This window comes from Scardinius erythrophthalmus, assembly GCF_964197995.2.
Source record: "Scardinius erythrophthalmus genome assembly, chromosome: 12".
In the NCBI taxonomy this organism is placed as follows: Eukaryota; Metazoa; Chordata; class Actinopteri; order Cypriniformes; family Leuciscidae; genus Scardinius; species Scardinius erythrophthalmus.
The window spans coordinates 9,517,998-9,540,571 of NC_138232.1; the positions used below are offsets into that span (position 1 = coordinate 9,517,998).

Sequence of the window (22,574 nt, forward strand, 5' to 3'; positions counted from 1 at the left end):
AACCATAAAAAGAAATCAGGGAGTAAATTAGCTGGATGATAAGAGTTTTCTGGGTAGCTAGAGATGGGGGCCCGGGGCGACGTAGCGAGGAACGGTGAGAGATGCGCCCTAACGTCACGTGGATCTCCGCCAGCCGAGCCAGCAACAACAAACGATAACGTGCGGCAGTGTTGTTTTAAACCATATGGATATTTATTATGTCTTTAAAGGAAAATATCTCGTGCTGGATGATAATTCGAATAAATAAAAAAAGGAAACCAGTCACAATGTGTGTGTTTCCAGCAGAACAGGAAGGGTGGGGCAACGGTTTATATAACAGATTGGACGCTTTTACAAAGGTCCAGGGCATCTGTAACCAGTGATATTTGAAAGGTCGAACTCTGTATTGTGAGTTTTCGTGTCGTCTTATATTTATCTTCTTTAAAATTCACATTGCTTAATGATTGGAATACAGTTTTTAGAGTATTAGTCTTAGAACTGGTTTCTGCTTATCGCCTATCGCAAACACACACATTGTATTTCCCATCCTGGAAAGTGTGTTTACTCATCAAAGACAAGCAGTATGAGTAAACAAAATCAGTAGATAAGCATAATTCTTTTACATAATGCAATAAGTTAAGGAAAAACAGGCGGATGTTTAGCTATTGAAACAGCTGCGTGTGTTTGGGAATAGACAATAGTTCGTCCCGCCAACATTATACTAGAAAAGACCTTTCAGGGCGTCACCCTCCTAGAGCATCATTAAAACCTGGGCAGCTAGCTTCAGTGATATGTAAAATGCTGACTGTTTAAGTAATGTCTATTTAACTTGTTTTATTGTGGCCATTTACATTAGGGGCTGTCATCCTGCCAGAAAGCTTTTAAACAGCCTTCCTTTGAAGTCCAGAAAGTGACACATGCCAGCGCTCATAGTCTTTCCGATGTCAATTCTGCCGTTCTCAGGAGCTCCTCTTGTCCAGACACTCTTCCGAGAGGCTGCATTAAGGGCCATTTGAATATTTCATTTCCTATTAATTATGCACTGTGACTCTACATGTCATTAGACGGAACAGAGGAGAGGACGGGGGAAAAAAGAGAAACGTCCACTGTAACAAAGGATGAAAAGAGGTAGCGGGGGCTCGCCGGGTGATGCGAACTACGAATTCCAAAGCATGTCACGTCCAGCCATGTTCATTGAAAATGCGAGACGCCCTGCACCTATTTTATCTCTCCGCAAATGAAAACTGGGTGGTTGTTTTGAAATGTTTACATGATCCCTCTTCAACCTTCCCTGACTTCAAAAGCGGCTTGTTTTCAGTTGATTAATGTTGGAAGCCAGAACAGACATAGTATAGTTTTAAACAAGGTGTGGATTCATTACATTAAAACACTCGCCGCCTCTAATCCTTGTGTTATTTCTACGAAAAGATCTATTCAGAATATCTTTAAAGGTGCATTCGTGCGGTGTCAACGTTCAAAAAGACACGTGGTATTTATATGCTCATTCTGAAGGAAAACAGAGTCCGTTTGACGCTCGTTTAGATCATTTCCCTTTCAAGGTTGAGTGCTCCACTTCCCAAGTCAAAACCGCTCTCTGTCACGAGTGTTGTCGAGTGTGTTTTCCCCACATGTATCTTCAGCCGCGCACGTATGTTGTATTTATTCTTAATAATGGCGCCGCTGCCATCATGTCACGCCACCTCGCCAAATTTATTACACCATCAACATCAGTTCTGGCTCCCCTTGTCTCGGCCCCTGCTCAGGTCCGGGCACGACATTTTGATTTGCTGCAGAAGACTCTAAACGCACATTTGGCAAGAAGAGCACGTGGAAAACGCTACTGTTCCGTTCCACCAGCCTCTGCCTGGTGACAGTGACCTACATGGTCAGCGAAGATGCGATATAATTTATGATATATATAATATATTGGATCCATTAGCGGGCATAATGAAGTAGTGAAATGAAAGGGTATTTGTGAAATCGGTTCAAACATCCTGCACGGATTATGATTAAATGATTAATGAAATGCCCCTGCATAAGCATTTTCAAACCATAATTCATGCGAGGGCTGATAAAGATCCTCCAATCATATTTCCTTCAGTCGTGAGTCTTATCTCCACCATTTTATATAAATCACCATAAAAAAACTAAGAAGAGGTAAAAAAAAGGAAAGCTTGGCCCGCTTTGCCAAGGCCAGCTACTTATTTAGATTAGTTATAAACGTGCGAGGGAGGAAAAAAAGGTATTGGCGGTATAAAATAATCATGCATAATTATATTCATAATTCAAGTTTATGACAGATTCCATCTCTTTTCTCCTTGTTGTCCTTTGCCTTTTTCCTCCTGGCTTCATTTGAGTTCTTTTAATCTAGATGACATAATTAACTGCGGAAGGCACCAAAAATAAGAAGAATCCATTTAATTTTAAAAGCTGGGAGGGTTGTGGAGTGCACGTCGGACAATTTATAATATCGTTTTATTCACCTGAGTTTTGGCAAGGCACTTTTCCCATCCGCTCAACTCCGTTTCTGTAGGTTTGCATGAAAAACGGCGACTTCGTGAATTATGCATGAGGCATGTAAAGAGCGCTTCTATTTCTGGTAATGCAGAGATCTTGTTAGAACACTCTTCATTTGTGTTTGGGGAATTTGATATTTGTGGATGTGTGGACATTGGCTTTATTTACTTTTTATCATTTTAGTATGTGCGCATCTCAGGCCATTTTCACTTTTCCAATATGGAGAAATAAATGACTGCCCTGCAGAATGTGCAGATAATGTAATTCAATATTTTACCATGAAAGTTTTATCAAATGTTTAATAGATGGCTGTAAAATATGGTACTAAAATGAAGGCTTCTCTCTCTCTCTCTCTCTCTCTCTCTCTCTCTCTCTCTCTCTCTCTCTCTCTCTCTCTCTCTCTCTCTCTCTCTCTCTCTCTCTCTCTCTCTCTCTCTCTCTCTCTCTCTCTCTCTCTCTCTCTCTCTCTCTCTCTCTCTCTCTCTCTCTCTCTCTCTCTCTCTTCTAGACATCTGAATAATGAACATGCCTTGGATGACAGGAGCACAGCGCAGTGCCGGGTACAGATGCAAGTAGTTCAACAGCTGGAATTGCAGGTATCATCGCATTTCTCTTCATTCATCTCTTTTTCTGGCTTCATCAAAACTTTGATTCTTGCCTCCCCCTCTCTCTCTCTCTCTCTCTCTCTCTCTCTCTCTCTCTCTCTCTCTCTCTCTCTCTCTCTCTCTCTCTCTCTCTCTCTCTCTCTCTCTCTCTCTCGCTTTCTCTCAAGTAGCAGCTCAGAGATAGAAGAGGGAGGGATAAAAATGAAATTATTTTGTACATTTGTGAGTAACCAGTCATTAAAAATGTGTTATGTTCGCATGACAGCTAGGCAAAGATATATGGAGTGCCCTAGGGCTAACTCCACAAGATAATTACATTTCCAATTTTACTGGGTTTTAAAGTCGTTTATGACTTTTAACTATTTGGCACCACAATAAAACACTTTGTGAAAAAACCCAGGCGCACCAACAATGGTGGGTGCGCTACCAGTCATTTCAATGGATTCATTGACTCATTTCGTTTATCGTATTGCATTGCTTGTTAATACACATTAATCGTGACAAATACTCACCGAATGGCATCATAGAGCTGAGGATATACGGTTAGTGTAGAGTTTCGGTTTTAAGAGGAGAAGCGAGATATATTCTCTCTTGGATTCAGTCAGATCTCACTAGAAAGTGCCAGAGCTATTGTACAGCAATTAACACATTGAACTGGTGTGTTCATGCGGGCAATTTGAGGTCAAATCCAGCTCTATATGTTTATCAATATTTTAATTTCTTAATGTATACAGCTTTTTTAATTATAGGACCTTTATGCATGCTGGGAAAATTCACCCCAGGCATCAAAGTGCAGTGATCATTCTCTATCTACTGTACATGCTCATCCGTCCATATATTAGCCATTTATACTCTATCCAAATGCTCGAAATATAATTAGGCTTTTATACGAGTGATTGTCATGATGCCGATAAAGTCTTTAAACTTTTCTTCTATTCTACACCAAAGCAGAGAGAGAGAGATTTAAAGAACCACACATACAGTGTAGATTCAGAAGTAGTACGGTATCAGCTAAAAGGAGCAGAACTACATAGGCTGCATTCCTCAAAAGCAAGCCTAAGTAGACCATAGAGACCAAGTCCATTGGTGCCAATGGTTTCTATGACCTACTCAGACTAACAATGTTTTTGGTCCAGATCAGAGTGTGTGGAGGTCCTCTAATGTTGATTGTGGATTCACTTTGGCTGAAGTAATCATGACTGAAGGCTAGTGTGTGTGTGTTCATTCTCATTTGCTAATAAACCCTTAGGGTTGTGTATCTGGATCAAGTGTAAAGGTCACATGCACATTCTGAGAACATGTATGTCATGAATAAACATACATATGTCAGTTGTCCTTCCACAAGGTGTTATTTTTTCTACTGATAGCTGCGAGAATATTACACTAAAATGCATGTAAAAAATCTAACCTTTTCTAATTTTTATTATAATTTTTTTCTTCTTTTTTTTCTTCTTTTTTCAAAGTTATCAAAAGACAAAGAGCGTCTCCAAGCCATGATGACTCATCTTCATGTGAAGTCTACAGAGCCCAAACCCACCCCACAGCCAGTGAGTACTCATATCTTTGCATACTATCCATCCTAAATAGCATGTTAGATAGGAATTAGAGCACACAAAATGATATTGTTGAATGTGCATAGATTATATACTTTATTTTTTAGTGCATCTCTGTTTGCTTTTACGGTTCTTTGTCATTCACTTTTGACTTTTCTTGTTAAAGAAAATTTAGCATGGATTGAAAAAAAAAATATATTTTTTTTTTTATTAATAAACTAAACTTTAGTGAAAATGCTGATGTTATTTTTTAGTCCTAATACTTGCATACTTTACGTACTGAAACAAATGAAAGTACATACTTTTAAGGCAAAGTATGAGTTTTTAAATTGGGATGCACCATGTTGTTACTTTCTTTTCCCACATTATTTTTTATTTTTTTGGCTGGCCATCTCTCCCCATGGGCAGCTTGTAGCAGAGAGGAGGACCCTTACAAATAATTCACTTTATTATGAGCTGCTATTATTGTTTTTGTGTACTGTATGCTTGATGGTCAGAAGCCATTATTTAATAATGAGCTTCCATTTGGTGACGTTTTACTCAACAGCATTGTTGTGCTAAAAGCCTTGACATTTATTTCAAATTAGCTTGGCTTATTTTGGAATGTGTCTTTAGTTTTAGAGTCACGATTTTACTCATGAACAAATTAGATGTTTTTTTGCGGTCTGATATACTGCTCATTAATCTTGCCCCAATAACATTCATATTTATCAACAGCTCATTTTAAGAGATATTTTGCCTCAGGCTACAGTTGTTTATGTGTTTGTGCGTGCACATGTGCATGCACGAGTTTACGAACGAACGTGTCACTAAGCGTTCTCGTCAGTGATCTGACCTTTTCACTGTCCATAATTAAACAGCAGATTTTTTTGTTGTTGTTTGTTTAGCTTTTTTTTAGCAGCTTGTCTTCTGTTTTCCATGGCAGCTTGGCAAGTCAAAGCCAATATAATTAGATCACCAATTACCATTTAATTATTTTCAATCTTAAGTCTCATTTTGCTGGTGTATTGGAGAGCACCCAAATGGTAAAGGAAAACAAAAGGAGGGCCATTACTCGCCTGTCTGGCCTATTGTAGAGGCTACTCACTGTGGATGAGGAATATAGGTAACAAACTAGCTGATGTGCACAGAGGTTGAATGAGTCCATACTATTCAAAACCCCTGGCCCAAACTGAGTCCCTTTTATTAGTCCCCCTATTTGTGCATGTCATTTTATCCTTGCAGGGAAAGCCTGATAGGTCGTATATGCTCAGGCTTAGGCTGTATCTTTTAGTGTGTGTGCTTAATGGAATCTAAAGTTACATTTTTTCATTTCAAATTTTTACGTTTATTCATTTAAAAATAGCTTTCGCATTACTTTCCAAATTTTCTTTAACAAAAAAAATTAAGTGAATGACAAACAACCAGTGTTATTTTAGTATCAATAATATACTATTATCATTTTTGTTAATATTTTAGTTTATTTTAGTTTATTCGTTTTATTTTAGTTTAATTTTAGTCGTTTTATTTAAACATTTCTCAAGGTTTTTTTTATACTTTTTTTAATTTTATTTTTTAGGTATTAAAAATGGTTTTATGGTTTTAGTTAATGATGATAACCCTGCAAACAACTCCCTTGCCTTCCTAAATTATAAAAATATGATCTGTATTTTTTCATTATAACATATAATCCCTGACTAAGGCAGTGCAGTGATACAGTAGCAAGGAATCATAACTGGTGAATTTTAGCATGACTGGATCCCGTTATTGACCAATCAGCATCAAAGACCAGAACTGTTGGTTTTCTAATGTGATTTTAGCACAGAGAGAAACCAGTTAACAACAAAAAAAGGTTAGATAAGCATGAAGACAATGACATGTCAATGACATGTGAAGTTTCTGTCATCCCTCAAATTTCTTTATTATGTACCTGTCTATCAAACGGAGCATCTGTATGGTAATGACCGTTAATAGGGTGTGTGATAATTGCGTGGCCTGCGACGTATCTGCGTGGCGGGGGGTTAGATGTTAAACACTGTCTGTTGGTTTTCACTCGCCTCGCCGCCGTCTGCACTGTCAGCGCCGCCATTATAGAGCAAAATTAGACATCTGATACCTCCAAAGCAATTGACAGCCTTGACATTTCATTAATTTGTTCACCCAATCTGTAGGCGATTGTGGCACACGACGAAAAACCCACCTCCGCATGCCCTCTCGTTGTTTTTTTTTCTTTGCTCCTCTCTGCTTGTCCATGCATTCATCGCTTTTCCACCCTCCCAGTGAAATCATGTTTAATTTGGTAACAAGGCCTCCTTTGGCAAATTAGCAATTAGAACAATTTGGTGGGGAAATATGTATGTGTGTCATTAGCTTTTTTCCCATCGCCTACAAATTAATAGCAGGAGCATCGGGTCAGGATTGCGTTTTCCACTCCAGTAGAAGAGGAAATCTGACACTGACGACTCAACGCAGCTGTTGGTAGCAGGACTGCACCTTTACGAACCCACTGGTTAATTAGTTTACCTTATAGCCATTATTACTAGACCCCCACATCGTGCCACTTGATCAGGGAGGAAGAAAGTATTTTTCTGGAAACTATTTCTCCAGAAGAACCATCTTATGCCAAACCGTCGGGCTGATGAGGGTCATTCAGATGTGACGTTTAATTGTAGTATCACCCCTGTAAGTAGCCACTAATTAGGGTCCTTACAATACAATTTGAGCCTGTAATTAGTGTAGATTGACCTCTCTCTGTCTGCGGCTTATTAGGAGCCTCTTAGGGCTCGGTGAGAAACTCATTCCATCAGCCAGCAAGACTGCTACAGTCGCCAGAGAGCAAAGAGAGTGAGCTAGGCATTCTGGGAGCACGCCAGCAGACCAAACAAAGAGGCGACCAGGGGGGCTGTACGCTATTTGCTCGCAGAATGATGGACGCAGAAAGCGAAAGCATGGTGTTTACAAATATTTACAAACCAACATGCTCCTCTGTGGCGCAGAGATTGATTGGATGGTGTGTTAACAATTAGCATCCGCAGGCATCAGTGGTGACTAACAATGCTCTGTGCTTCTTTTCAGCTGAACCTGGTGTCCAACGTAACTTTGTCCAAGACGGCTCCCGAGGCCTCGCCGCCCCTCAGCTTACCCCAGACACCCACCACCCCGACTGCCCCCCTCACGCCACTCTCACAAACCCACTCTGTTATCACCCCCACCAGCCTGCACAGTGTGGGTCCCATGCGCAGACGCTACTCGGACAAGTACAACATGCCCATATCTCCAGGTACGGGCAGACTCTGAAGCTTCCTTGTGACATACAATACATTGAATCAGTGGGTGAATCTTACGATAATATGCCAAATCACATTTCCCCCCAAAACCAACATAATAATTAAATAATTATATGAAAATGTTTTTTTGCTTTCTAACATTATTTTATGGCAATTAAACTGCACAAATTAAACACAAAATGTTATCTTGATTTATTTTATGTATTTATTTTATTTTTGTAATTATTTTCAGTGTTGATTCTCATTAGATTTAGTATTATTCTATTTTACTACTGTCATTCTTTTATTTTTAATACTACTATGATGTATAAATACTATGGAATTTTAAATAGGACATGATTACTGATTACATGATTATTTATTGATTTATTTACTTTTTTTTTTTTATCACAGTAATGAAAATGAGATGTTTATGGAAACATAGCTTTCCGGTCTTTTTAGTTACAATTTACCCTATACACTGTCACAAATTACAGTTTAATGTAATGTAAATTGTGACCAGGTTTTCTTTAGTTCAATTCTTCATATTTTTTTGTCTGGTCTTTGTGAACAGATATTGTCCAGAACAAAGAGTTCTACATGAATGCTGAAGTACGACCTCCTTTCACATACGCTTCGTTAATACGACAGGTAAGACCACAGCAACTTTCACATGATGCATTTAACCCATCTATTGCATTGTACTTGAGCATCTACACTTTAGATTTTACATGCATCTAACATGCTCCACTGCAAACTTCTTTAAAGACAAACCCCTAAACCCCCACCTACGCAGCCATTAAATTTCAGATGCAATTTAATAGCAGAGCTCAAGATTAGCCATCTGCAAATGAGCGTGAGAGCACTTGCTGTTCATAGAGGGGCAAAAAGCCCATATATAACAATTGCTTTTGATTAAGTATTACAGCCAATGTGATTATTATGGAATTCATTTCACACAACAGTAGGAACGGGGCGTCTTTGAGATGCCCAGTCAATTATCAGGCCTGAACCGGTAATCTGTGATCACACGGGCATTAATCTGGGCCCGGGATAATTGCCGCTTTATAATCTGGCTCTATAAAATAGTTTTTTTTTTTTCTTTTTTCTTCTTCTTGTTCTGGTCGTTTAGCGGAAAAGGATGTGCTCAAATTGCCACATTTGCATAAGGAAGCGTTCAGTAAACAAAGTAGCTCCCATTTGAGAACGGAAAAGCGTGGAGCTGTTTTACATGCACCCTCAGATCAACTTTAACTTGACATACCATGTGCATCTCACTTTGTTTTTGCTCCAGGTTTGAACGGAAATGAAACAGCTTTTTGCTTATCAGCATTTGTGTGTGTGTGTGTGTATGTGTGTGTGTGTTTTTCCAGGCAATACTAGAGTCGCCGGAAAGACAGCTAACACTAAACGAGATCTACAACTGGTTCACGCGAATGTTTGCATATTTCAGACGAAATGCAGCGACGTGGAAGGTGATCTCACCGTTTTTGTTCTCTATTTCCTGCTGTTACTAATATGCAATTAATTTTGGAATTTTCCCATTAAATATATATAAATATTTTTTTTAATTAAGTAGAAACAAAATAACTTGGTTGTTGAAGAATGTGGAACTGTTAAGCCCTTGGCAGTAGAAAACCACACCCAGAATTCAGCACACACCACTCTTATTGGACCACACAATTCTTCGCTTATTACAAGCATATATGAGATATATAGGGAGATACAGTAGAAGTCTGAGACTACATTACAGTTCTGGAATTTAAAATCCAAAATTTGTGAAATTTACCATATGAACTCTTTTGTTTAGATGGTCAACTTATCATAACTTTTCATAATAATGTTATGCTGCTTATATAATTTGTAATAAAAAAAATGATGAAATTAGATCAAATTAATATTTTCACTAGTGTTCTCAGACTTTTAGACACCACTGTATATTTTAGTTATTTAAACACTGTCATACTGGCAAACACATTCCTGTTTCCAGGAATTAAGATATCACAGCATAATGACCATTAAAAAATATCTGAATTATTCCAAACACCACCAGCCCTCAGAAATACAAACAGGAATCATGTAAAATTGCTGTACTTTATATCATTTTGCCCAGTGAGATTTAGTTAACAAGTTCAAATTACCCAGAGAAAGTATGCATTTTCCCCCAAATATGATTTATTTCACTTAATGGTCCTTAGAAGTTTCTGGAAGAGACCTCCTCTTCATTTGGATTTATTTTGAAAGTGTTTTTTGGTTTTCTCTGGAAGAATTTCTTGAGTTTTAAGGGGAAATCTGGTCATTTGAGTAGGATGTTTTCCCCTGGCTGAGTTTGTTGAGCATTGGCATCTAACTCAAGCGTTTTCAGTTTCCGTTTTTGAAGTGAGGCAGAAAATGATGAACTATCTGTGACTTTTACCAGAGTTGAATGATCAAGCACCAGAGTGACAACACCCACACAGACCTCCATCAATCAAGGAGGGCTTTATTTGCTAAATATCACCCTTATGTTGTACAAATGGCCTGATGAAAGGGTCATTTATAAGGACGCAACAAGCAGAGCATGTTAGAATTACTTCTCTTCCCCTCATTGTTCAGCTACAGTGCTAAAGTCATAACTGCCAAAGAGTCGTGTTTATCAGACTATTTGTGCAGTCTGGAATTTTGTTGGTAGTCCAAGGTGCTGCTACAACTGGCTCTTGATCAGTGCATTTCTTTGTTTAGGGAGTGTTTTGGAAATAGCAAACTATTCTGCAAAAACATTTTAATATTATGCTCACCAAGGCTGCATTTATTTGATCACAAATACAGTAAGAAATATTATTACAATTTAAAATAACTGTTTTCTGATCAAATATAATTTATTACTGTAATGGCAAAGCTGAATTTTCAGCATCATTCTTCCAGTCTTCAGTGTCACATGACCCTTCAGAAATCATTCTAATATGCTGATTTGGTGCTCAAGAAACTTTCTTGTTACTATCAATGTTGAAGACGGTTATATTTTTGTGGAAACCATGATACTTTTTTGTCCAAAATTCTTTAAAGATTAGAAAGTTCAAAAGAACAGAATTTAGTTGAAATGTATTTTTTGCTGGTACTTTTATAATTTAATGCATCCTTATAAATAAAAGATTTAGTGTATATAACATCAAAACAGCTAGTAAAAAACTGTGGGAAATGACATGGTATTTGATATATTGTCTGGAAAATGTTTTAATATGTTCTGCAAGTTTGCTTTTCAGGTATATATATCTTATTTTAAGGATGTTTTTTTTAGATTCTTAAAATTCTGTCATCATTTACTCGCTTCAAAATGTTAGCATTTTTTTCTTCTGTGGAACAAAAAAAAGATGTTATGAATAATGTCCCTGCTGCTCTTTCAAGCTCCAAAAAAACACCATAAATGTCATATATGGCTGTGTGTGACAAACAGACCCATATGTAAGTCATTGTTCTCGTAAAAGTCCTGCTGTAGCTAACAAATATCAGTTCAAACAAGAGAATCAGTGACGTTTGGTTTCATTGACATTCTGCAAAACATCTCTTATTTTGTTCCACCGATGGTGAGTAAATGATGACAGAATTTAAAATTCCTTATTGGAAATGTATTACAATGTAAAAAAACAAGAGAATGTGGGTTTTATTTAAAAAAAAAAAAAAAAAAGCTGTTGTACAAAATATTAAAATGCCTTTTGCACTCATAGCTCTTTTCTTTCTCTCACACCAACTGCAGAATGCAGTGCGGCATAACCTTAGTCTTCACAAGTGTTTTGTGCGAGTAGAAAACGTTAAAGGGGCGGTATGGACCGTCGACGAGCTAGAGTTCCAAAAGAGAAGGCCGCAAAAGATCAGCGGGTAGGTGTTCCAGTGCCATCCCATACAGCATGGCTGAGCAAACCCGTGTCTCGTGGTGTTGATGGATGGGCTCCATGTCATTGTCTCTGTGCTGTGCCGCCCATTTACCCCCTACTAGCTTTAGCGTGCGTCTCTGTGCCTGTATGCGAGTCATGTGCTGGCTGTATGAACCGTAACCCCTGGTCGCTTGTGCTTATCCATTCATTCACTTCATATCCTCTTCTTTATCACTGTCTGTCTGTCTTACTACATCCGCATCTGGCTGCTTGCTGCCCCTCTCCCCCATCCCAGGGTGCTGTGCGCACCAATCTCTCCCTGCATAAATGCTTTGTAAGAGTTGAGGATGACTTTGGGTCCTTTTGGACCGTAGACGATGAAGAGTTTAAACGCGGCCGCCACATACAACGAGGTCGCCCGAGGAAGCATGCGGCGGACGAAAGCTGTGATGATCTGCCTGTACAGTAAGCTCTGCTTTCTGCCCCACCCCCTCCCTGCATGCCCCGCCTCCATGTGCTCGCTCATCCTGTATGTATCTTGTGCTTTTGTCATATCTGTTTTTCATAATAGATGAAATTGCTTATTTGAGTGCCAACTGATTTATATTAATATGTGATTTTAAAATAAGACCACTTGTAAATATAAAAGCTCTGTTCCAAAACGTGGCGAGCTTCCTTGTAATCTATTGTCTACATAGGCAATTACCTTCTAAGTATATACTGTAGAAAGAAGTAAACATCCCATTCTTTTTCTCTATCCACCATTTCCCTACACCTTATGATGCTTTGGGATTCATTTCTGTTATAAACCATCAGCAAAAGTTTCAATCTTTGAATGAAATAATAAGCATTTTCAAAAACTAGGCACCATTATTCTGTTCACATTAAAAGGAAATTTAAAAGTGTAAAAGCATTAACAAATAACTACAAAAGACCAGGATTAACCCCGAAAGCTTGATTATTTTCTCAGCAATATTTCGGCCGAGTTAAATATCACTGTAGTAATATATGTCTGTATTATGTAACATATGTTGTCTTAATCAAAAATGTGATAATATTTCAAGGAGATCTGTCATTTTAACAGACAATAAATCTTGTATTTACCTGCTTTAGAAACATTCCAGCAAACACTAGGATTAGAAGTGAAAAGGGGAGACTATTACATTTTAAAGCATCCGTGTGAAAACAAACCTGGAATGAGACGCGAGGATTTGGTGAGAAAACGAGAACTTCTTAGAGCATTCCTGTGAATTATTCATGGGATATATCGTAATATAAATCGGAAGAGCGGACCACAAATGCGCAGTATATGGTGTCTTTTTCATACTGTTACAGCGGAATGAAAAGGAGAAAAATATTCTTGCCATAGATATTCTTGTTATACCATGTCACATTAAAATACTAAGCATTGTGTTATTCCCCTGACTTCTGAAAATAGAACATGAAGGAAATTTTACAGCTCATTCAGTCAAAATTGACAGATAATGATTATTTCTAGCGCAAGCTTTTCGAGTGGAACTTCCCCAAACTGGAAGTGCCTCCCATAATCTAAAAGGCAGTAGGGTCGTTAGGAAAAAGGTGGATAGTGGAATTTATTTTTAACAAAATACTTCCTCAACCAAGGCTGCTGAAAAAGTTTTGCACTCTGTAAGATCTGATGCTAGCATGTTACTAAGATAACTACACAAGTATAAGAATACACAGAAATATTGGGTAAAATTTAAAACAATCTAATTTAAATGATATTTTTTTGATATCGACTGAAATAAAAAAAATTCTCTTAACTTGTCACAGTGCATTCTGGGATTCCCTATTCCACAACTGACAGATGCATTGCTTTAGATATTGGCCAAAACAAACTAGCATTATTACAAGGCTGCATTATTATTTTGAAATAGCCTTCGCATTGGAGGTGAAGTAGGCAGCTAGTTTTGGGACAGAGCCTCCAGTGTTAAAGAGCTTTTGATAGTTTAGTGCCATCTATTGATTTTGCTATTGAGTTTCATTGGAAATCAGATTGTACTCTAAATACTGACTTCAGTGTAAAATCAATCTGCTCAGTAGAGCGGAGACAGTATGACTTTTCACTACTGAGCTGAATGTGTGTTTATATTTTTGTCTCTACAGAAGTCCAGCTCTGGTAAAGAACATCCATACCACTTTGGGATATGGTCCCGCCCTTTCTGCAGCCTTCCAGGTAAAATCACAAGCTTGCAGCATCCAATCCTGATCCATCTTATTTATATGTTTCAATGTTTAGTTGATGCCTTCATCCAGTCATTGACTGTACAATATAGTACTGTATGTACTCATTTTGTGTACAGTTCAGTTGATGAAGCAATAAAGCTTGCCTGAAAATATTGCTCTTTTAGCTGGTTTATAAGGTGACAGTCTTGCATGACGAAACTACAGTTTTCTATTATTCCCTTGAGGGCACTACGAGAATGATAAAACACAAATATATCAAATAATTATCGAGTACACACCTAATGTGTATCATTTGCATTTCATAATCATGCCATCATCACTTTAAAAACTTCGAAATAGTTTCTATAATAGTCTTCTAAAAATGGCTCTTTTTTTTTTGGATGAGCACAAGTATCTGAAGGCCATCGAATGGTCCCGATGTTTTGAAGGAATTGGTCTCACCGAGTTCATCTCCTCCATTTCGTTTAGGCTTCAATGGCAGAGAACAACATACCTCTATACACTACCGCTTCCATCGGAAGTCCCACTCTTAACTCGCTTGCCAGCGCCATCCGAGAGGAAATGAATGGGGCCATGGACCACGGGAACAGCAACGGTAGTGACAGCAGCCCTGGACGCTCGCCCCTGCCAGCTATGTGAGTGGCTCACATCCCACCTTCAGAATGTGTGTGTGACTGAGATAAGAGCGCGAGGTACAGGGAGATGTCCAGGAATCATTAGGCTCACCCGCATGCAGGCCGACGCTCATACAGCTTAGGTGGTGGACGTTTTTCACCAGGTCGCTAGGAGTTGAAAATAGTCTCCGAACGCACAGTAGGGTTCGATGTACATTACAGTAGATGTTTAGCCAGCCGTGAAATTATATAGAAAACTGCAGTTGACAGAGGAAGCACGAATTGTGAATGCAGTCTTAGAAAGGAAACCCCACCTTTGGCAGGTTTCGAGGCTGGGGGAGCTCGTAAAGAAAATAGTCTCTCCATGTTATTTCGAGGAGAAGTTTATAAACTGGCTTTTATTACGGGTCAATAGTGTGCGGCGTTCTACGTTTAGTTCCTCCCTAATTATTGCCTCCATTTTGTTTAAATATTTACAAAAGTGGTGAATAGAAGATGACAGAACTGGCCTCCTTTTTCCACCCAGACAGGACTCGCAGCACGTCCGAAAACTCTCCGAGCTGTCGAGAGTAAAACAACGAAGGGAGGGGTGGGGGGTCGTAATTAGCCTCGACGAAACTGCTCCAAGATTTCCATGTAGCTGAGCTGCGGTCGGGGTTGGAAACCACAGCTCCCCATACACTTGTTGTATGGGAGGGGCCGGCGTTTTGTTTGAAGCTTAAAATAATACGGTGCAGACAACATGGTTTCCAGATGTTGGAGGACAGAGCACTGATTTGTTGCTCGGCCAGATTTATTGCCGTTTCTGTGAAACATCAGCAAATCGTTTTTTTTTTTGTTTTTTGTTTTTAAATGGCGCGGTAATGAACTCGTGAAGATGTGGATGAGAGAAACGCTAATGACAGGTAACATAGCTGCAGGCCTGCCCCATCCGCAGGATACAGAGAGACAGGATGAGGCTGTCTGCCTCTCACCTCTCCAGGCATTTGCCAACTTAACACACTCAAAAGCAAAGATGTTGCCCAAACACGAGCTGTACAAAGTGTGAGAGAATGTACGAGCATACATAAAACATTCACATAAAAACCACTGAGGTTTATTAAGTTAACCAGATTTATGGATCATGTTATCAAGGGCATCGCGTTTCAATTTCGGTGAAAAACTTCTTTTCTCAGTAATGGAAATGGGTTGGATGTCTCTGATAGATTAGGCAAGGAATCTGTTCAAGCATTAATTACTTTTCAATGCAAACAATTATTTATAACTGTAATTAAAATCTCAAATAGTATTTCCCAAACATTAGTTTTATAAAGTGTGTAAATGTATGGCCCTGCATAAAGTAGGAAAAGGAAAAAAAATTCTGAATATTCTGATTAACATTTATTTTTATGATTATATTTTCAAGAGCATCATGTCATGAAATAAAATATTAGTAGCATGTGCTTTAGGCAAGTACCATGGTAATTCCATTTCTATGACGTATTTTGGATAACCATGTAAATGCCATTGAACGTGAATATGGTTAACACCCACTACCATGGTATTATCATCTGACACCATCACTACTTTTTTGTAAAGTGTTACCCTTTGCAAAAACTTTTTTTTAAATGTTTTTACTTGGGATTTTCTCAAATCAAACGTTTAATTAAATGTCAACTATTAAAATGATTACATAGTATCGTCAGTTCAAGTATATAATTATATCCATATTAACATGCTATGAAGTAAACCAGGCCTGTAATTATGTTGTAAACACAAGTACATTATGATAATAGAACCTCTGTATGTTAGCATTATTTCTTTTGAATCACACGCTGCCCTATGATTCAAAGTCGTAAATAATAACATCTAACAAATGGGCTTCCATCTGCCTCACCTGTTTGTATTGTTGCAGATGTCTGCGATCAGACGCTTCAGTCCCAATTACAATGAAGGCTAAAGCGGAGTGCATCTCAGTTGCATATTAATAACAATTTCATGTTTGCCCTCCAGCTAGAGAGGCAATGGGATACATGGAGATGCTTTGATCTGAAACCGATAGAATGGGGAGAGTTTTCTTATTATTCACACACAAATATGATAACTCATTAGCATGGCTGCTTTCTTAACAATCGTGGCTGAGAAGCACACGAGAGAAATAAAGATTGTGGCTAATTACATTTGCCAAACATGTCTCAGCGAAAACCTATAGTTTGCCATGTGAGACTAATTAACTTAAAGGCTTTGCTACAGCTGCTTCTAATGTTTATTCTTTCATTGGTTTCAGTTTTGGTCCTCGGTACAGTCAGCGCTCGCTCATTGGCGCTCTATTCCTGCAGTGTTTCTGTAATGAGAAATTTGGCAGATCTCATCTCTGTGGACAATCCTTTGCCCAGACTGTGGGCCGGGGTTCATGTTTTGCCTTGTTTACAACTGACAGCGTTATTATTCTTGTAAGGGCTCTGTTTCTTATCACAGGCGTTTGTGTTGGGCCCCGTCGTCAGCGCCTCCCCCTTCCCCTCTCCCCGCCTCTGCTTTTCTTCCTCTTATTGACACTTTGGTTAGAAGTTGCATTAATTTTGCGCGTATTTAAAGTGTACGCCGCGCTGTCTGGTCACAGTGTTTTTTTTTTGTTTTTTTTTGCACGCTTGAAGTTGATTAATGACGGAACCTTGCGCAGGGTCGTCCTCTAGAGACCCGCCTCACAGGTTGTGCATGTTAACAAGAGAGAAGAGCGGCACTGATCCCACACCACCGGGAAGCTGACAGGACGTCCGCTCGCTCGTTCCTACGCCTGCCACCGTTCTCCGCGGTCCATTCTCTCGTCGCAAAGTCGTATGTTATTAATCTCCCTCATTTATCAATTCAAAGTGAAAACCCTGTTGTCGGGCCAGCTGTGGAAAATAAAGCCGGCTGGTATCCCGGTGTTGGAAGAGCTGTAAGGGAAGTGTTGCTGTGCCACCTCTGTTAGTCTTTCATTATAGAAACAGCTGGTCGTTACTTTATTCCTCTTTATCTTTTAATATTTAGACAGTGGGGCTGCACTGATTCAATCATATTGATTATAGGTTTTTTTTGTTTTGTTTTTTTTTTGGTCACGATATTGCCTAGAAACTGTAGATCCATATATCATTTATTTTTATTTTTTTACCAATTTGTATAGACGTCCTCACCAAAAACGATTCTTTGGTGTGTCGTCTTAAAAACTCAAAGAAAAGAAAAAGTCAAAGCCACCTCATAATATCTACAAACAAAAGAATATTCATTCATTAAGATTTTTTTTGTGCAAATAAATGAAGGTTCCTGTTCTGTTTTTTCCGAAGGCATCATATCAGCGTAAAAGAGGAGCCACTGGACCCTGAGGAGCACGAAGGCCCCCTTTCCCTCGTGACAACAGCCAATCACAGTCCAGACTTTGACCACAACAGAGATTACGAGGACGACCATGGGAACGAGGACATGCTGTAAGCCTGGTTTCTCCCAGGTCCTCTGCCGAAGAGGCCATACTAACTGCGGTCACCTGCGAGACCACTCCAGATATAGACTGGATTCACAATTCTCTTGTTGACAGCTATTAAAAATGTTCCGATTTACTCTTAGTGCCATTAAATACAAAACGAAATACGAGATAAGAAAATCTATTCCATTTGGAAGTATTTTTGATTTGTTTCTACTTTTCGTTTAAAAGACGAGATGCATACATTTCTACTCATCGTCTGATGAAGAGACATTTGGTACTGGGGCCTGCTTCTACTTCGTTTCGGCATAAGTGTCACTGAGACCAGAGCGGACATGAAAACACAGCTGAGAAAGACTCATTGCTCTCGGAGTCAAATAAACACTGATCACAAACTCTCTCTCTCACACACACACACACACACACACACACACGAATCATTAGCGCTTCAATGAGCGTGCCACTCACAGTGTGCGTGTACGTTTGTGACTTTAATTCATTGCCTCTGCCTTCAGATCTTCTTAAAGGACGGTTCAGCCAAAAATGAAAATTCTGTCATTTACTCACCCTCATGTCATTCCAAACCCATATGACTTACTTTCTTCCGTGAAACACAAAAAGAGCGCACTTGGTTGCTTTTTCACATAATGAAAGGGAATGCTCTCCCTGGGAGTTCATGGGAGAAGTAAGCAGGGTCTGAATTGTGATTCTTTTGAGTCAAATCTTTTCAATGAATTGGTTCACAAATCACTGATTCTCGTGTTCAATCAATGACTCACAGGAAGGGAAGAATGAAGTGAATAGCAGCTTAAATTTTGGTTTGCGTCTTATCCAAATCAATCTACAACTTGGAGTATAGTAAAATGAGTAAATATATGATGCTTTTGTGTCCTTTTTAAAAGCTTAAAAGCTCTACTCCCCATTAATTGCAATTGCATGAAGTGAGTACAGAGGTAGCAGAGAGTTTTTAGGGGTAAAATGTCATATAATGATGAAAAATTGACAGAATTTTCATTTTTTAAGTGCACTTTTCCTTTAAGTTTGCTGTCATCACAGCTGGAGCGTATCTGTATGGTGTTTTGAGGGTTTCTGGGCAAATAATTTAAATGTAGTGTCCTCTCATTACCCTGTGCTGTTAGCTATATATTCATTTTGTTGGGTTTGTTTGTTTTGGTAACTGATCAGACCTCATGAATAATGACGTGGAGTTATGGTGTGCTTAGCACTGGATGAATGTTAAGGCTTCTCATGCTCTCTTTTTTCCCTCTTCCTTTCCTTTCGAAATTGAAACAGAATGTCGCATTACCGTGTAGTATTTTTCTGTCATTTGTTCCAAGCGTTTCGAATCGCCACTTTGCAGTCACATTGCCCTTGCGTACCGACACACACACACACACACACGCTCGCTCTTTCTCTCTCTCTCTCATGCTCTTTCCCGCTCATGAAGTCCATCTGCAAATGCACTACTCATAATGAAGGCTCCCTCTCCACGCACCAATGAAGTTTAATTTTCACGTGGAATGAATGACAGAGAAATCAACGCAGGTTAACGTTTATCGTTCTGAAATTATACTTTCAAAAATCCCCTTTTGTGGTGATGCATGTTAGCGTCAACCAAATCGCTGATCGAAACCATCATCTGTATTGCAAAATGAAATGTCAAAAAATGTTGAAATAAGCAGCAGGGAGAGAACTGTTAGACAAAAACTAATTGTGATTCCTGTCCGCTTATATGAAACTTTTGGGGGGGGGGGGACCCACTTCTATCATTTCAAAGACTGTCTGGAGGACTTTAAACTGCATTGCCTCTAGTTTCGGTATCTGTTTCACCACATCAGTGACCGACTCAGCCTCTGTTATTAGACGTGATAATAATTACACATGGGATTAAATGTTAAAGGGATTATAAACCGAGGCTGACGGCACAGCCATGACCACTGAGCATTACGGCACTGGGGCGGCCCACTATGACCATTCGCATCTTGCCACGTCACCTTGGAAATGACTGTTTCCACGCAGGCCAGTTGAACCCGGGAAACGACTCTGAATCGGAAGCTGCCGCCGCCGGCTAGTTTAGGTTCAAATTTTGGGACCGCGCAAGGATGAGAACAGACTTTAGATTAGGCTTCTACAAATCGATTGCGTTCATTGTTTTGTTTTTTTAATGACTGCAACCAACCACTTTCTGTGTTCTTATTTATTACTTCCATTTTTGTTGTCATTTTGTTTTTACTTAAGTTGATGTTTATGTCTCTTATCTGTGACTACCAAAGATACAAGATACTACAAGTTGATATATTCTATGTTCCATGCAATAGCTGAACGAAAGGCCAAATATCCTTATAGTGTTCCCCGCACCGGCCGGACACAAAAATTGTGAAATGTCTGAAACTGTGTCGGGCTTATTATGGTGAGAGAGAAAAGAAAAAAAAAAGCCAAAGGGGTTGTTCGATGGGCAGCTGTATGTCTTTGCCTGTGACCAAAATAGGAGAGGAGAGGCAGAGATGGAGACCAACACACGACCAAATCAAAGCAATGTTGTCTTTGGGCCAATGAAAAGGAAAAAGGGAGTGTTCTATCAGGAAATGATGGCTATAAAGGAGAAGGATATGGATGAAAGAGTTTAGGACTGTTCACTGTCGTCACAGGAAATTTAAATCCATTTGCATAACACAATGTGAACTGAACTTCGACTGGACCACACAATGATGAGAGTTTTATTTGTTCTTTTTTTTTTTTTTTTTTTTTTGCCATTTTATTATTTGAAAAGATTGTATGCCACTTACCTTGTAAATTCGAAACGGGATTCCCGATGTCCTTTTGTTAATCTTGGCAATGCTCTATGATTGTGTTTTAGTGTCTGTCAACTTATTACTTTTTTATATTAAAAAACACTCCTGTCAACCAATAAGCTGGGTACAAGGTACTTTAATGGCAGTTACTACTATTTGTAAATTTATCCAAGCATTTCTTATTGATGGGCATCCTGTGGTTCACTAAAATGAATCAAGCATCCGGGCAGCTGAGGGACAGTGGGAAGGATTCGAGCTGTTTCTGATTGTTATTCTTGAGCAGGTAGATGAGAGCATTCACCGCATGTGTAGCTCTGCATTACTGAAGAAATACAGCATGAGAAACTGTTAGTATGCATACCTCACTTCAAACCTATAGGGAATGAGTAACTAAGAAAATGATGTAACATTTCACTCGGTTGCACTTAGTCGTATGTCTTGCATGTTTAGTCCAAAACTGTAGCAAACTATTTTAAGAAAAAGGTTTTTTTTTTTTTTTTTATATATATAAAAATCAGAGCTTGTTTATCATGAGGGTCTCTCTCTCTTTTTTTTTTTTTTTTTTTTTTCTTCTTTTTAACCAATCCAAACCTCAGGATTTTGTATCGTTAAGAAACGCCATTCAGCTTAAATTTATTTTGCTCCTCACATGCGTTAAACTGTTTCCTGTCTCTGCTCTTTAGCTCATGTTGAAATAGGTTGTACATACACCACATTATAGCTTGTGTGTCCTCTCATCTTCTGATTCTTTTCAAAGAACAAAAAAATACTGTTTGTATTACCATGTTTGCTTTATCACAACTGCTTTGTATTTACTATTAAAAAAGACGGAAAAACACAAAGAAATGAGCTACTGTATGTATTCCAATAGCAAACTGTGCCGCAAATGTAATTGACTTCATAATCCTTGCTTTTCTGGGAGGAAACTTGCAGACATCTGTGAGCGAGAGGGGAGGGAATGGATCCGGGGATAATCCTCCGTTTTTGGATTCTAAAAACTGTAAAATACAAAACAGATTTGTCTCTGTTATCATTGACCGAAGCGTTTTGTTCGGTCTTTCCTTGTGTTAAGCTGTTTTTAATACGTCGGGAAAAAGATCCTGCTTTTCGTGTCTAGATTAGCTTTGAAAGCAGGTGTACTTCCTCCAGAGCGCAAGGGGAAATTCTTGCATGCAAAAATCATTTTCTTAATCCCTATTTTTCTCTTTGTCTTACTGTATTTTCCAGTAAAACTATCTAAATGTGCAATTTTGCTTAAAGTCAATTTCTTTTAACCTTTTTAAAAGTTCAAAACATTTTGCCAGGGAGGTAGGAACTTGATTCACAACGTATTCTCTGAAATAGATTTTCTTAGTATCACACAAATTGGCCTTGTTTTAAGGTACAGTTGTCTTGTTTCCCAGTAAATATACTGATAAGGAAAAAAGGTTTGCTATGAGGAAAGTCTAAGAATCATGAACACATGATATTGATTCTCTAGAAAACCAGACAAACTATGCAGAGCAAAGATGTCTTTGAGGTAATAAAACTTAAAATTATGTCTCAATAATCAGTGTTGGGGAAAGTTACTTTTTAAAGTAATGCATTACAATATGGTGTTGCTCCCTACAAAAAAGTAACTAATTGCATTATTTACTTTTTATGGAAAGTAATGCGTTGCGTTTTCTCACCTGGACTGAGCTTGCTTGTTTTTTTAATAACAAAAAAGTTCCATTTTTGGCAAATGTAAAGCCCTTTCACACCAAAAGTGAATTGAATAAGCCTCAAGTGGATG

The 22,574-nt window shown here is 38.6% G+C and overlaps 1 protein-coding gene across 8 annotated transcripts in view; it reads left to right on the plus strand.

Moving 5' to 3' along the window:
* The window catches only part of foxp1b (forkhead box P1b), a 208,046-nt gene extending 187,132 nt beyond the window's left edge, over positions 1–20,914 (plus strand). For 5 of the 8 annotated variants that reach the window (XM_081381534.1, XM_081381533.1, XM_081381535.1 and 2 more), the window contains 9 exons: positions 3,005–3,092; positions 4,565–4,648; positions 7,709–7,913; positions 8,474–8,550; positions 9,273–9,374; positions 12,046–12,215; positions 13,878–13,947; positions 14,427–14,593; positions 17,875–20,914. In XM_081381534.1, coding sequence (XP_081237660.1) covers positions 3,005–3,092; positions 4,565–4,648; positions 7,709–7,913; positions 8,474–8,550; positions 9,273–9,374; positions 12,046–12,215; positions 13,878–13,947; positions 14,427–14,593; positions 17,875–18,019 — 1,108 coding nt within the window. In that variant the 3' untranslated portion in view covers positions 18,020–20,914. Of the gene's footprint in view, positions 1–3,004; positions 3,093–4,564; positions 4,649–7,708; positions 7,914–8,473; positions 8,551–9,272; positions 9,375–11,632; positions 11,755–12,045; positions 12,216–13,877; positions 13,948–14,426; positions 14,594–17,874 lie in introns of all 8 variants that reach the window. The other 3 variants (XM_081381536.1, XM_081381537.1, XM_081381540.1) reach the window with 1 other exon arrangement.
* The last annotated feature ends 1,660 nt before the right edge of the window (positions 20,915–22,574 follow it).